We start from the raw sequence: 13698 nt of genomic DNA on the forward strand, positions 1-13698 counted from the left end.
TACTTCTCCATCCTAACCCTCCTCCTCATCCCCTTTCTTTTCTTCCTCCTTCTCCTCTTTCTCCTATTCCCTCAAATCCTCCTCCCGCTCCTGTCCTCCCCTTCTTCTTCTCCTTCTTCTCTCCTCATTCTTATTTGTCTTCTCCTGTTTCTTCCCAATCCCCCCCCCCCCCATCTCTCTCTCTCTCTTTCCTAAACAGGGCCCATTTCTCACTGGTTCTGTTTTGGTTTATAATCCTATATCTGTGTCGCTTTTTTATCTTCCTGTCACCCCCCCCCCCCCATTTTCTTCTTTGCTAAGTTCAGCGTTGTCATATCCCCATGAATCCCAATGCGCTTTAAGAGCATCCCTTAAGCATTAGAGGATAAACAAAAAACATTGGAATTAAGAAGATAGAGTACCAACATTTTCGGCCCTATTCCCCATCAAACCTAAGAACAAGTAGATACTGTAATATTACTTCAATATACCAGCAAACATCTAAGCGTTATCATAAAGTACACCATCTTCCTTCAATCACAATGATTAGAGAGATAAAGATGATGGTCCATGGAAGAAGGATTATACCATTTTATCATTCTTTTGTGCTGCAAACATTCAACAGAGAGGACCTTCTTCTTATTACATTGCAGCTGAATGATAGTCTATACATCGTCATTTCATAGCACGATTTAGCATACAGAACGAAACCACGCAAACACAACGAGGACTGCAATATTTGACTCTATCATAGAGAGGCAAGGTGTCATTGAGCATTATCGCTATGTTGTTTCTAAAGTGTGGTCTTGAGAGGGTTTATTTGTTACTTGCTTTCATTTTTCGACTTCCATGATACCGTCCGAGTAACCAAGAATTTTCTAACTTTCTGTTTTCCCCGACATCTGAGCAGTACGAGAACCAACGGAACATGATGGGTCAGTGGTCCGACAAGGCGCTAATTTCCCGCGCGAAGTACTCTGACGCCTCGGGAAAGGTACGGTTGTACTCCGTTTAGTCAGATTCTTACAGAATTACTTTCAACCTACAAGAACTTCTCACTATAACTCTAATTTCCATCTACACCTAAATATGAAAAAAGTGTGGTGTTTTCAAAGACGCCCTGTGAAGAGAGATGGGTCTGAAATTGCTTGTTTCTGAAAGTACAGTTGAAGAGTAACTATGCCACTGAACTGGATGCATACCGTGACGTAATGGCCTATAGGAGCGTTGATGTTATGCGCAAAAGTCAGTCACGTTCGCATACTCCGCCGTGTTTGATAATACTTGCGAAAATTACATGATTTCTTTACGACATGTGGAACACATCATGCGTCGAACATGTCGAATGGTTATCTGCTTTGTTAAAGGTGCAAAATATTTAGTTGTGGCAACACGTAACTCGGAAATATATTCCCCGTCAGCTCGGGAAATACACGAAATATATTCCCTATCATTTCCATTCCTGGCACTTTTCACATCGTGACTAATTCACTTCAGCTTCTGTTTGATTTGAGAGGTATATACAAAAATCCTGCAGGTCGTTCTTTTGATAATTAAGTGTGATGAAATGTGCTGAATTGACGCCTCATCGCAAACTAATACAAAAGAAATACAAGGAAAGGGAGAGATAAAGAGAGATAGAGAGAAATCATTTTAATATGATTAGATTCGATCTAATCTACATCCCATAATCTTGTCTTTTTGGCAATGATAGATATTGAAAAATTTTGATGGCACAAATTTTACCGTGAAACATAATCATTCGAAATTCGCCGACTGATAATAGAATAAAGAGCCATGTCGCATGTTGATGTGTAACGCTAACCTGGTGGTAAAACCAGGGTTGTTACTTCTTCTTTTAAATAATTTCCAGGTGTGAAGGCTAAACAACTTGTTATAAAATAAACACTGCTGAGTTTTAAGAAAGATAAACTTCTATCAACATTGCGACTCCCATAGTTTTGTAAACGACAGAATTCTGTGTATTGGAGTTATTCATTACGTTAACTGAGCATATAATACGTAATGAAAAAGTTAATCACAGGGCCGGCGCAGTGTTTTCAAAAGTGTGGGGGCCCACTTCCGGGTTTCATGAGCTAACAAGCAAAAAAAAAAAGAAAAAAAAAGGCTCATCTTTTCTCTCCCCGTCCACTTCCGGTTTCTTCAGCTGACAAGCAAAAAAAAAAAAAGGTCCTCGGCTCATCTCTATCCGGCCACTTCCGGGTTTCTTCAGCTGACAAGCAAAAAAAAAAAAACAACAAAAAACAAAAGGTCTTCAGAGAAAAAACATAACCGTACCGCCGCCATACTTCAAGATCCCTATCTATTTCTACTTTAGTGCCACTTACGTGCTTCCGGGTTAAAAAAAAAAAAGTGTGGGGGCCCAAAGTGATGACACCTTATGTATTCCTTTGTATGGTGCACAAAAAGTGTGGGGGCCCGAGCCCCCACGGCCCCCACGGCTGCGCCGGTCATGACTCCTACGGACAGACAAGGGACTAATGCTTAGTGCTAAGAAAGAGTGCAGACATTTAAGTTTGTGGGACTGGGATGTATACCAGCGATGGTAGAGCTCTCACGAGTAGTCCGGTGCATTAATTTCATTTTCATTTCAGCTAAACCTTCCCAAGAACAAGTTCACTACGCCAAAGGGATGGAGGTGGGACGGTGACTGGTTTGTGAACCTCGATGCAAGGTGGGTTGGAAAAAATAGCAGAACCAAAACGCAGTGTCAGGATACAAGTAAACAGCTATATGAAATCTGACGTACGAGATTCGTAGAGTGCGAGAAACATTTCCCCTTTTTTCTGTCAGTAATGCCGTAGGCAAAATCTTAGGCATTTTGAAACCTATTAATCGTTTTATTTCTATCGAAGTGATGTGACATTATGTTTGTTCCTTGAATATATGACCATATTTCATAAACTTCCGTGTCCTGGTGAGATATTCTGCTTAATGCTTTCATTCTCATTTTGCCTTTCGATATATTTAGCTGTTAACGGAAATTAATGTATCATATTTTTTTTCTATTTCATATACTCACCTCGGTGAATATATGATTTCGTAGATCTAAACAACCAATTCAGTTTATGGTAGTTTATATTTTACTTATAGTGAGAACATGACTGTGTTAGAACTTTATAGCTACTTGCAATCATAGTGTACACCCGTCTTTTTATTATAATTTTAGCTAGTGTGATAAAGCTTCATCCTATTGCTTAAAGTTTATCATTCATAACATACGTGCCTTAAATCACATGCATTATCAAAAAATTTTCGCGATTAATCACACGGTGAGTCATAATTGTTGACATATTTCCGCCTAATCCTTTATGACAAAATTAAACTTACAAAGATGAAAATTAAAGAATATGAATAACGTTATACATTTTCTTTCTTTTTTTTTACACATTTTCCAAAAAAAAAAGTTTACTCTACGATGCAGACGCAGGATTGAAACACTTCCTTGAGGACTGCTTCGAGCAGCAGGTCCGCTTTATTCCCGGTGGCGAATGGGTTCAATCGACCACTCCCTTCACCAACGTGGTAAGCTTAGATAACCCATCTAGTTCCATCGATGTTTTTCACTAATAGGAAAGGACTCTATTCCTTCAATGAGAGATAAAAAAAAGCTAGCAGTAAAAGAGGGTTCTCTCTTAAATAACTCGCCGTTACTTGTAAAACGTTTCTTGAAAAGATACCAACAAAAGCATGTAATGTTGTTAGCAGGGTAAACTTCCACGATGTTCGCACCGGCTTAATGAATTTAGATTTTGCTTAAACCAAAGTAATAGCTAGTCTCTATATCTCCTTACAATGTTCATTAGTTGTAATCATCAAACGATTGATTTCAGACAGTCATACTGCTGAAAATCGATAAATTAGCTCTTTCATCTGAAATCATTATCATCATTTTGATTCCTATTATCAAGTTTCAATGATTCATATCCTAGTGAAGAAATCGGTAACCTCTACTTCTTCTCTATTACTCATTTCACCATTCTTGTGAGGCAGAAAGGAGACCCAGTCCAATCAAGGGCCCAAATCGAATGCCCGGCCGGCTGGAAGTGGGACGATGCATGGCAGGTGGATATCAACCGAGCCTGCGATGACGAAGGTTGGTAACTGTGGGGGAGGAGGGGGGAGCGGGAGGGGGCTAACGGGACACCGCGGTAATGTTGTATATAATGTAAATCGATGCTCGGATCTTGTCAAATCCTCACAGCTGATTGGTTGAAGCCAAGCTGTCACCAATGGTGACTGGAAGTATTGCTTAAATTAATCACTCCACGGTGCTCTGTGAAGAAAAGGCCTTGGCGATGCACTGTCAGCCTCCCATTACCCTAACGTTGCACGAACTGTACTGAAATACGAGTCATTAAATCAGTATTTCCTGCTGTATAGGCCAACCAAAACAGTGTATCGAAAGTATGCTGATGTGTCACAAGGCTAATGTTTGGACTAGTGCGAAGGATCATCTTAAAAAGAAAGAGAGAAAAAAAAAGAGACAAAGAATGACGGGTATTCTCCATGAAACGGCAAAGAAGCTAACATTCTGGATAAATTCTTAGCAATCTTTAGAATAATGCGGCGAGATTGCAACCTGATAATATGCGCTTAAGCGCAAGGCAACCCTATTGCATTAGATAAAGGGCATTTTGACGAGTTTCGGCACGGTGCCTTCTTCTCCATTGCTTAAGCGTTCGTATCTACGGTAAAATCTTAATGTGGAGTTTTTTACCATAGCACCGCTGATGCATGCAACACGTTCCTTTTCGTTTTCCACATCAGGTTACGAGTATTGCGTGGAGTCGACGTCGGCCGCGTGGACGCCGGCCAGCCGAACGTATCACATGTGTCGCAGGAAGCGCTGGGTTCGACCACGATCGCTGGTCAAGGAAGTCAGCGTGCAAGAGGTAGGCGATGATGGAAGGGAATTGATGCTGTGCAGAAATTCAGTCAAACATGTCTGGCAGGCACTCTGACATTGAAATATGAAATGTTCACCCTGTTGACAGGGAATAGACAGTCTGGCGGCCTAAATCACTTACAATGTCGATTTGTTTACGACGTCCCAAAACGTGAATTTCTATAAAGCAATGAAAATAATGCTTCTTGTGTTTTATCCTCATAGCAAAAAGATTGCACGCTCGATTTGTTGGAAAAGTTTAAATCCAAACAATCGATGTTACATACAAATTATAGCATCTCCCGCAAAGGACGAGCCTTCATTATATCAAAAGTTGTTCACGATCTACCTTAGATAATAATTGCAACTGTGAAAGTACAACGTATAAGATTGCAACAAATAGCTGTACAAATATATTTTAGTATCATCGACCAGCTAGAGGGTAAGAGAAAGAGGGGCAAAAATGTCAGAGAAACGGCAGATATGAACGTTTACTCTTTATTGAACAATTGGCACTCGCGCAGAATGTTTGTATAGAACCTTAAATTGTAAGTTCGATCGAAATTCCCATAAATTTCAGGGCTGTAGTATACCAACTTGGTTACTCGGCATCTCAAACGCGCTGAAATCTTCAGTGCATTGTTTTATAAGTACACTACCATATAAGACGCTATTTACGAGTGTGAGACCTGGGGTGTTTCATAAAGCTGTTCTTAAAGTTACGAACAACTTACGAGCGACTGGTGATCAGTTGTAATGTGCTATATACTTATCAGAATTTCAATAATTCAGCACAAGAACTGATCACCAGTCGCTCGTAAGTCGTCGGTAACTTTAAGAACAGCTTTATGAAACACCCACTGAACCATTTCTACCTCAACTGTACAGACGAAGGAGGATATGAAAGCAGACGGCTGGGAGTACGCGCCCATGTTCCACATGCGTTTCCACGCCACGGAGCGAAAGATGGACATCGTCCGAAGGCGTCGATGGCATCGGAAGATGATCCCGTCCAGTGACACCGCCGCATCCATCTTCGAACTTCGGAGATCGGTACAGCTTATTTTGATGTTAGACCGATAAAGATATCAAACATCCATTTGATTTTCGCACAATAGAAATCTGGTGGTTAAGACGCGTGCATGTTTTCAAAGCGTAATTCAGATCATAAATCTGGCCATTCATTTTGTCTTTCTGCAGACCCTGAATATAAGTCTTGCAGCGACATTCATTTTCCTTCAGCGAGACCGCTTAATTACCCCTTATATCGGGCATCACACACCTTATCACACACTTTACTTATTGTTATAGCCATCTAAGAAACGCGTGTAGCTGTATGTAAGTGGCGGGAAGGCCGTTGTAGTAGTGTTGGACACAACAGGCTGCCAAGACGGCAGCCGATATAAATACTCGAGAGGATGAGTATGAAAATGGACACTATACCCCCTCGACAATCATTAACGAAAAGAACAAAACTCCAAACGACAGTAATCCTAGATCTAACCAGCGATCGAATTGACAGCCGGCCCATTCATATACAGTCACAGAGACTCCCGTACAGGAAACAGGGTTACTTTCATCATGCTTTAATCTTGAAAGATGCTTGCATTCTTACAACCGGAACCCCAAGGATTTGCATGCTTTGAATATACACTGTGCTTAGGAGGATTACTCGGCAATTATTATACTAAAGAGATATTGGTGATGTTCTTACTCAATAGATGACAGAGGAAAAAACGGAGAAGGAAGACCAGGCAGTTCCGAGAATCTTCCTGGAACCCAAAGGTAAGTCATCAAAGTTACCTCCTCCTCCTCCTCAGAATAGGGTCCTAAAACGTAATTGGGAATTAAACCTCTTTCCTGACTGTATGTTGGTGCAGTATGTGTACTGGGCGGATAATGACAACGGGTTTGTAGTGAGATTAACTATTTAACAAAACTTGGATGCTTAATACTCACTTGACCTTTTCTCATCACCGCTTACATGGTAGATTCGGAAGTTTGTGTTTGTGAGTCTATCTGTCTGTCTGTGTAAAATACCACAAAGCCCTGTTCAACTTTATGTGCGACTATCTTGTCGCATCTTTGGGATCAAATATTTAGACAATTATTCATTCCTGTCGATTCTGTTACCTCTTTATCACGCTATAGTCTTGTTTCCTCTCGTGTCGTCAAGTTAGTTTTTTTCCCTACGAGTAATCTTGTTGTTGTTCCAGTCTTTTCTTATGCTCTCTCTTTACTCTGTTTGTTGTTTCGTGTGTAACTGTTTGTCCTTCTGTCTCTTAGTGGGCTACCAAACTTTTTTTTTGTCACAAACTTTTTGTGCTGATTTGCTGCTGTTTTCAATTCAATTCAAATTCAATTTTTGCATCGATCACTTAATATAAGAGGGGCCCACAATCTACAAGCATTGTGTTTTTAGTGGGTCCCTCCGGGTTTATTTTTTTCACACAGTACAACTATTGCAATGAATCACTACTGTTAGTTTTTTTATTATTGTTGTTTTCTCTGTACAAATTGCATGCATTGTTTTTTTTTTTGTGATTCAAGAAAGTGAGATTTATGTTTATATATCGTGGAAAAAACGAATAAATTTGAACTTGAGCTAGAACTTGAACTTGACAAGACTTATGCACAAGTAAAACTGTCCCAAAATCGACAGGAGATGGTCGTACGAATATGTAATTTTCAAAATTTTGCACTAAGATGGCTCCGAACTTGGTTAAAAACCAATCAAATGTAGAAGTGAATTCGATGCCTAAAACACGATAACAACGAACCACATTAGAGAAGGCTACATGAAAATGTGAATCTTTATAATCATAGTATAAACCTTTGCAAGATCTTCGGGGTATTTCTTGGCTTCAGGTTTTGCCGCATATCATGAAGTTGCTGTCGAAGCCCGAGAAACTCCACAAGCGGTCATGAGATGACTTATGAGATGCTTTTATGAATGACAGAGCCAAATATGAAAATTTCCTTTATCGTGTGTCCATCTTTGCTCAATTTGGGGACAACGTTTGTTTGTTTGGATAGCCCATATTCACCTAAAGCTGGCTTTCGATGGGGTCCAAATGGATGTGAGGTGGGACCACTTCACAGGGTTAACACCCTGCTCTTTGCGATGACTGAATGAAGCGGGATCTTTTACGTGCGTGAGTTGTGACTCTCTCACACACGGGACCTCCATTGTATGTCCTATCCGAGGGACAGAGTGTTTTGCCTCTTGCTAGAGGGGACGGTATGATAACACACAACATTGCTCAGTTCAGACTCGGGTTTGATCCCGGGTCGCTTGGTTCGGAGGCAGACGGGCTACCGACTGAGCCAACTCACCCCCAACGTGACTCCTGCAGTACAGCATGGCCACATGAAAACTGCGATATATATTACTAGTATCATGAAAAGAAATAAAATGGAAAAGATGACTCCGGCAAATGTAGAAGATGAAATGAGTTAAGGGAAACCAATAACGTAGTGGTTACACTGTAGCAAGAAAGACAAAGGATTGAGTATCTCAGTCATGAGAGGTGATCCCGAGGTCAGTTTTTAAAATGTATAAGACATGTATCACTCCTAGAATACGACATATTATTATGCATGGTTATGACTTTACAAGCATAATATTTGCTGTCAAGATGATTGGAAGACATGGAGGAAATGGACATCTAACGAAACGGTTTCATTCCTTATATCGTCAATCTGTCTTGCTCAGTGTCCCAGATAATTATGACGCATAATGTTCTTCCATCACTGGTAGTAAATTAAGAAATGGGATGTCAAGTTGGATTGATTTGTATTTTTTACCTACCTCAGAGCAACTAATGTGACTTATTATACATCTGTCCGTTTGTAGAGGTGCATAAATACCAACTTCGGGCGTATATGTTCCAGGCGCGGAACCTCATCGCTGCCGATTCGGACAATTTCTCAGGTAAGGCTCGTATATATTACATGGGCTGTGCAATGGCGGTATGGGCCGCAGTTTACGTAAAGGGTTCAATGGGTTCATGTCATGCTGATTTAAACTGACCAAGCGATAATGTTGATGGCCGCTGAGTATTCATTACGAAGCTTCCACTATGCTTGCGGCAGTCACGTTACATTTCTTTTTTGTTATTTGACATGGGGGTATAGAGGATGGGTGTGTCTCTCAGCCGAGCGGTAGTCATTCAGTGTTCCACCTGTTGCAGCTATGTCTTACTTGGTCAAGTAATCTCAATTCTCAAATGGTCAAATGAGGGTATGAAGAACACGAAATTGAGACTTCTTTTAATTCTCTTCTGAACTTTATCCCCTACGGAAAGTTGGTATGAGAGGAAATTACAGTTTTTGAACTCTACTTCGCGAACACAACTCGAAATTCGACTTCTAGGGGGTACACAATGAAAAATGCTATACTCATACTTTATCTTCACACTGCCGAAGCTTTAGTGATTCTTAGATTGTCTAACTTAAAATGGTGATCTCCAGATCGCTTTCGTTGACTATTTTTAAAGCAAGGAAAATGTCAAGGTGCCACACATTATCATAAGTACATTCCGCAAAACAATGAAATGAACCTTGAAAGAATCGAATAAGTACTGTATTCAAGCATGAAATGATATTACGATCATGGCATTGATTGTGCATTTTACTATTCGTTAATAGAAATGTGGAAAATGTGTGTAGAATGGTTTGAGGATATCTATTTGGAGAAAATTGTGACTATAAAATTTCGTTTTCGCTGCTCCGCTCACCTGCCTCACCCGTGCTTTTCGTGGTTTATCCAGATCCGTTCGCCTTCGTCAGCATCCTGTTCCGGAGTCAGCGAACTCACTTCATCAAGCACTCACTCTCGCCGCAGTGGGACCAGACTCTGATCTTCGAAGAGATCGTCATTCACGGAGACCCGCGCTTCGTTGCCCGACATCCCCCCGACATCGTCGTGGAGATCTACGACCACGATGCCTACGTAGGTTTCCTATTACATTGTGACAATATTGACAAGAATATTACTATTTCAACAATTCGTGTTTTCCGCTCTCATTTTCGACACTGACAAGTTTCTTTTCTTGCCTAAATAATTGCACTTTCGCAGCCAAACTTTCCGTAATTGTTTGTTCTAACTTTGATGGTCTTTCAAACCTGTTTAAAGGTAGAGCAAAAGCTGCTACATATATTTCGATATCCGATTAATCTTGGCATTGTACGAAGTAATCAAATAACGATAAGTCATCGCAGAGTTGCAAATAAAATTGTGTTTCCAAATCAAGCATTACATATTGTGTATTGGGATTCTGCACAGAAAATACATAATGGTAATGTGGACTTGAGACTTGAAGTCAGTATAATTGCTGTATCAAGGGCACTGAATTTGTTTGGAAATTTATAGCTTAATACAGACATACCATTGAAATTCATCATTTCTTGTTGAACCTGATCGGACGTGAGAATCCCTCTCGTATGAGCGAACAGATAAATATCGTAATTTTCACTCAAATGACGTTCTTTAAAGCAAAGAAGTGATGCAACCATTACGTAAGAAAACCTTCACACGCGCCATCCCATTATTGTACCTTCAGAAAAATGACGAGTTCCTCGGGAGGGCAAAGATCAAACCAATGGTGAAATTGCAGCCATCGGACCGTCGGGTGTGCCGCCTCGCCTGGCACGACCTCCAGCGGGGCCAGAGGGATGCTGGAGAGCTGCTGGCTTCCTTCGAGCTCTTTCTTCAGGTGAGGCAAAGGAGTTCCCTATTTGAAAATATCCGCATGCTTTCTTTAGACATTCCTCATTTCATTTTACTTTATTTCATTTCATTTCAATCCGTTTCATTCCATTTCATGTCATTCCAATTCGTTTAATTCCATTTCATTTCATACCATTTCATTTCATTCCGTTTAACTTCGTTTCGTTTCAATTCATTTCATTTCATTTCACTTCATTTCATTCCGTTTGATTCTATTTCATTTCATTTCACTCCATTCAGGTTCATTCCATATTACTTCATTTCATTTTATTTCATTTCATTTCATTTCTTCGTCCATGATAAGAATACATAAACAATAAGCCTGGCTGGAAATGAATACGATACAGTTATACATACACGAATATGTGAAATAATGAGACATGTATTAAAGAAGGGAAATTGCGCAAGTTACAAAAATTGATTAAAAATCTAAACATTTATTGAGACAAAAGGCAAATTCTCGGGACACAGACTAAGCAATCTCTTGACTGAAGAAGAAAAACACCAAACAACCAATCTCCTTCGTTCTGCGAAATAAAAAGAAATTTAAAAAAAAAATGTATCTGCGTCAGTGAATGGATTGAATGCTAACAGGAGTGCCATTTTGACAGTGACTTCGCATTTTCAAAAGGAATTGTTCATTCAATTTTTTTAACACTTCTCATTAATCATTATATACAAATCTAAACTACCTAGCCATGGGCTTCGCATCTGAGCAATAAACTTCCAATATCACGTTTAACACTAAACAAGACCTTCATATTGTGATGAGTATCACCTTCATCGCAGACAAATTTTCGGGAGTAATTAACACTTCCGCAATTCCAAATTAAGTGATTACCCTCATCATCGCTAGTATCAATTGATGCTCATGCCCCTTCATTATCGTGTACCCATAATTTCATTTGAAACATATCACTCCTTAAAAGCAGAAAGAATTTTTTTCCATATGTCTCAAACTTTAAGTCTTGAAACGTTAATTTGTCGTTTGAGTTTGCTTCGTTTCAAGTTTACAAAGAGAAAAATTTAGACGAAAAATCAAAAACTCTCATTGAAATTTCTCGCGCTCTTTCCTTTCTCGTCTGTCTCTTTTCCTCCTTTGCATGTATCCTCTCTGCGCTGTACAGCAATTTATACCCCAAGTTTTCCTCAATTTGCAGAAGAGTCACTCCGACCTGCCCTTCATGCCGCCCATGAAGCAGAACCGGTACGTGGTTCCCAGCGGAATCCGACCCGTCATGCAACACACTGCAGTGGAGGTGAGTTATACGCATGCGCGTAAATCATGAATACACGGACGTTGGGTCAAACCAGACTTAACATAATCCTTTGGTTTGCTTTGTTTGTTTTCTATTCTCTTTTTTTTCTTCTTTTCATTTGTTTATGGTTGGAAATGGCTGTATTTTATTTACCTTGTAGTGTTGTTTTGTGTGATTTTATTTGAGATGGTTGAGTTTTATTTGGTCTTGTCAAAGGCCTATTCCTTTTTATTTGTTTAATTCTGCTGATATCATGGGGCGACATGGTTTGCTTCTTGGTTTTGCTTTGCTTTAATGTTCTGTCGCTTGTCGCATTATTTTGAATATGGCATGGTCGTGGATATATGATTTTGTTTCGTTGTGGGGATTTTTATCTTGTTTGTTGTGAAAGCGCTTCTTCCTTTTCTTTAAGCAGCACAAGAACGAGAAACGTAAAATGAAATCGGAGATTAGCAGAAACGGAGGTAGATTACTTTATTTCATTGTCAGATGAAATTGTAAACGCGAATGCATTTCTACCTAGATCACTGTAACACCGCATATGTTCTTGATTAATCGTAAGAAAGTGTTCAGAGATGTAGTTTTCAAAATTCATTATCCAGAAAAGTTATTTGTCCCGATGACGCCTGAAATATCATTACATCACAGAAGGGAATTGTGAGGGCACTTTGGTTTATTGGCGGATGGACTAATAAATGGACTAGAATCATTCCCAGTCAACGTACATCCATAAACAAGATTCTTAAACCCACTTTGTCCCTTTCGATCCAGGCGTGAAATATATAGGGGCCTACCTTTAAAGCTGTGCTGTGGGATGCCAATGCGCAGAAAACTTCTGCGCACGCTGAAAAGCCCTCTCACAGATGCACTGTGGAATTCCTCGGTCCATTGTCGCTTGCATTTGTCTCGCGCGCGTCGCAGTTCCCATACGATTCAATGTAGTTATTTGTCTGCTTTTACGCTGTTACTCCCTTTTTCTTGGCTATAGTTCAGCTTTAGAAGAGCTGAAAGTTTCGAAATGTTACTGATTTGCGGTCACTGGAGTCATGGTTCACTACTGCAATGCTTCAATGTGCTGGTCACATGATCGAAATCGAAGAAATCTTCAACAAAAAATACCCCTGGATAAAGACAGAACGTGACCTGAGTGCATAATATATGCAGCCAAAACCGGGGCATTTAAGTTGTCCCCTGAGCTATCTCACAATGCATCTAAAACGCTGCTCTGCGCACGGCACCTTGGTATTGGTGATACCGAGAATTCAAATCAATTGTACAACTTCAGTACTATTAAAAAAAGAATACGGACGTGTAAGTTAGAATGCGGGGAAAAAATATGCACGTACATAGTCTATGATAATGTATTTGAAGTAATTCATCGTGTTATTGGAATATATTGTATGGCCCACGCAAAAGATAAGATTGGAAGATGACAATTTTTGCCACTCAATTATTAATTGAAAATTAAAAAATAGATATATTAGTGAGAGCACACAAATGCACCCCCCCCCAAAAAAAAAGACCCCCCAAAAAAAAAAAAAAAAACCACGGAAAACAACAACTACAATAACAACAAAACATCGGGAAGGGGCAGTTAGAGAAGGAAAGACTGGTGAAAAGGAAGCAGGGGTCCGCAGCACATGGATATTGATTGCTAGACACTATCCACTGGCATGGACACAGTTTTGACTACAGACATTTATACAAATAAGTTGACTATATGACAGGGCACTCTGTATAGGAACAGCGCTATAACAAACAGAGAGGGCACCTTTCAGAAAGAGATCACCCCACAAAAACAACGACAACAACAAACGAAC

At 39.9% G+C, this 13698-nt stretch overlaps 1 protein-coding gene across 1 annotated transcript in view; it reads left to right on the forward strand.

Annotated features, from left to right (window-relative positions):
* Nucleotides 1-13698, forward strand: part of LOC139740753 (myoferlin-like) — a 76832-nt gene that overhangs the window by 36999 nt on the left and 26135 nt on the right. The window contains exons 23-33 of the mRNA XM_071651328.1: nt 890-973; nt 2595-2674; nt 3408-3525; nt 3994-4096; nt 4771-4895; nt 5777-5941; nt 6610-6673; nt 8745-8822; nt 9661-9842; nt 10453-10605; nt 11780-11878. Coding sequence (XP_071507429.1) covers nt 890-973; nt 2595-2674; nt 3408-3525; nt 3994-4096; nt 4771-4895; nt 5777-5941; nt 6610-6673; nt 8745-8822; nt 9661-9842; nt 10453-10605; nt 11780-11878 — 1251 coding nt within the window. The remainder of the gene's footprint in view (nt 1-889; nt 974-2594; nt 2675-3407; nt 3526-3993; nt 4097-4770; nt 4896-5776; nt 5942-6609; nt 6674-8744; nt 8823-9660; nt 9843-10452; nt 10606-11779; nt 11879-13698) is intronic.

This window comes from Diadema antillarum, unplaced genomic scaffold, assembly GCF_040938485.1.
Source record: "Diadema antillarum isolate AM-2024a unplaced genomic scaffold, OU_Dant_1.0 seq00000877_RagTag, whole genome shotgun sequence".
NCBI lineage: Eukaryota > Metazoa > Echinodermata > Echinoidea > Diadematoida > Diadematidae > Diadema > Diadema antillarum.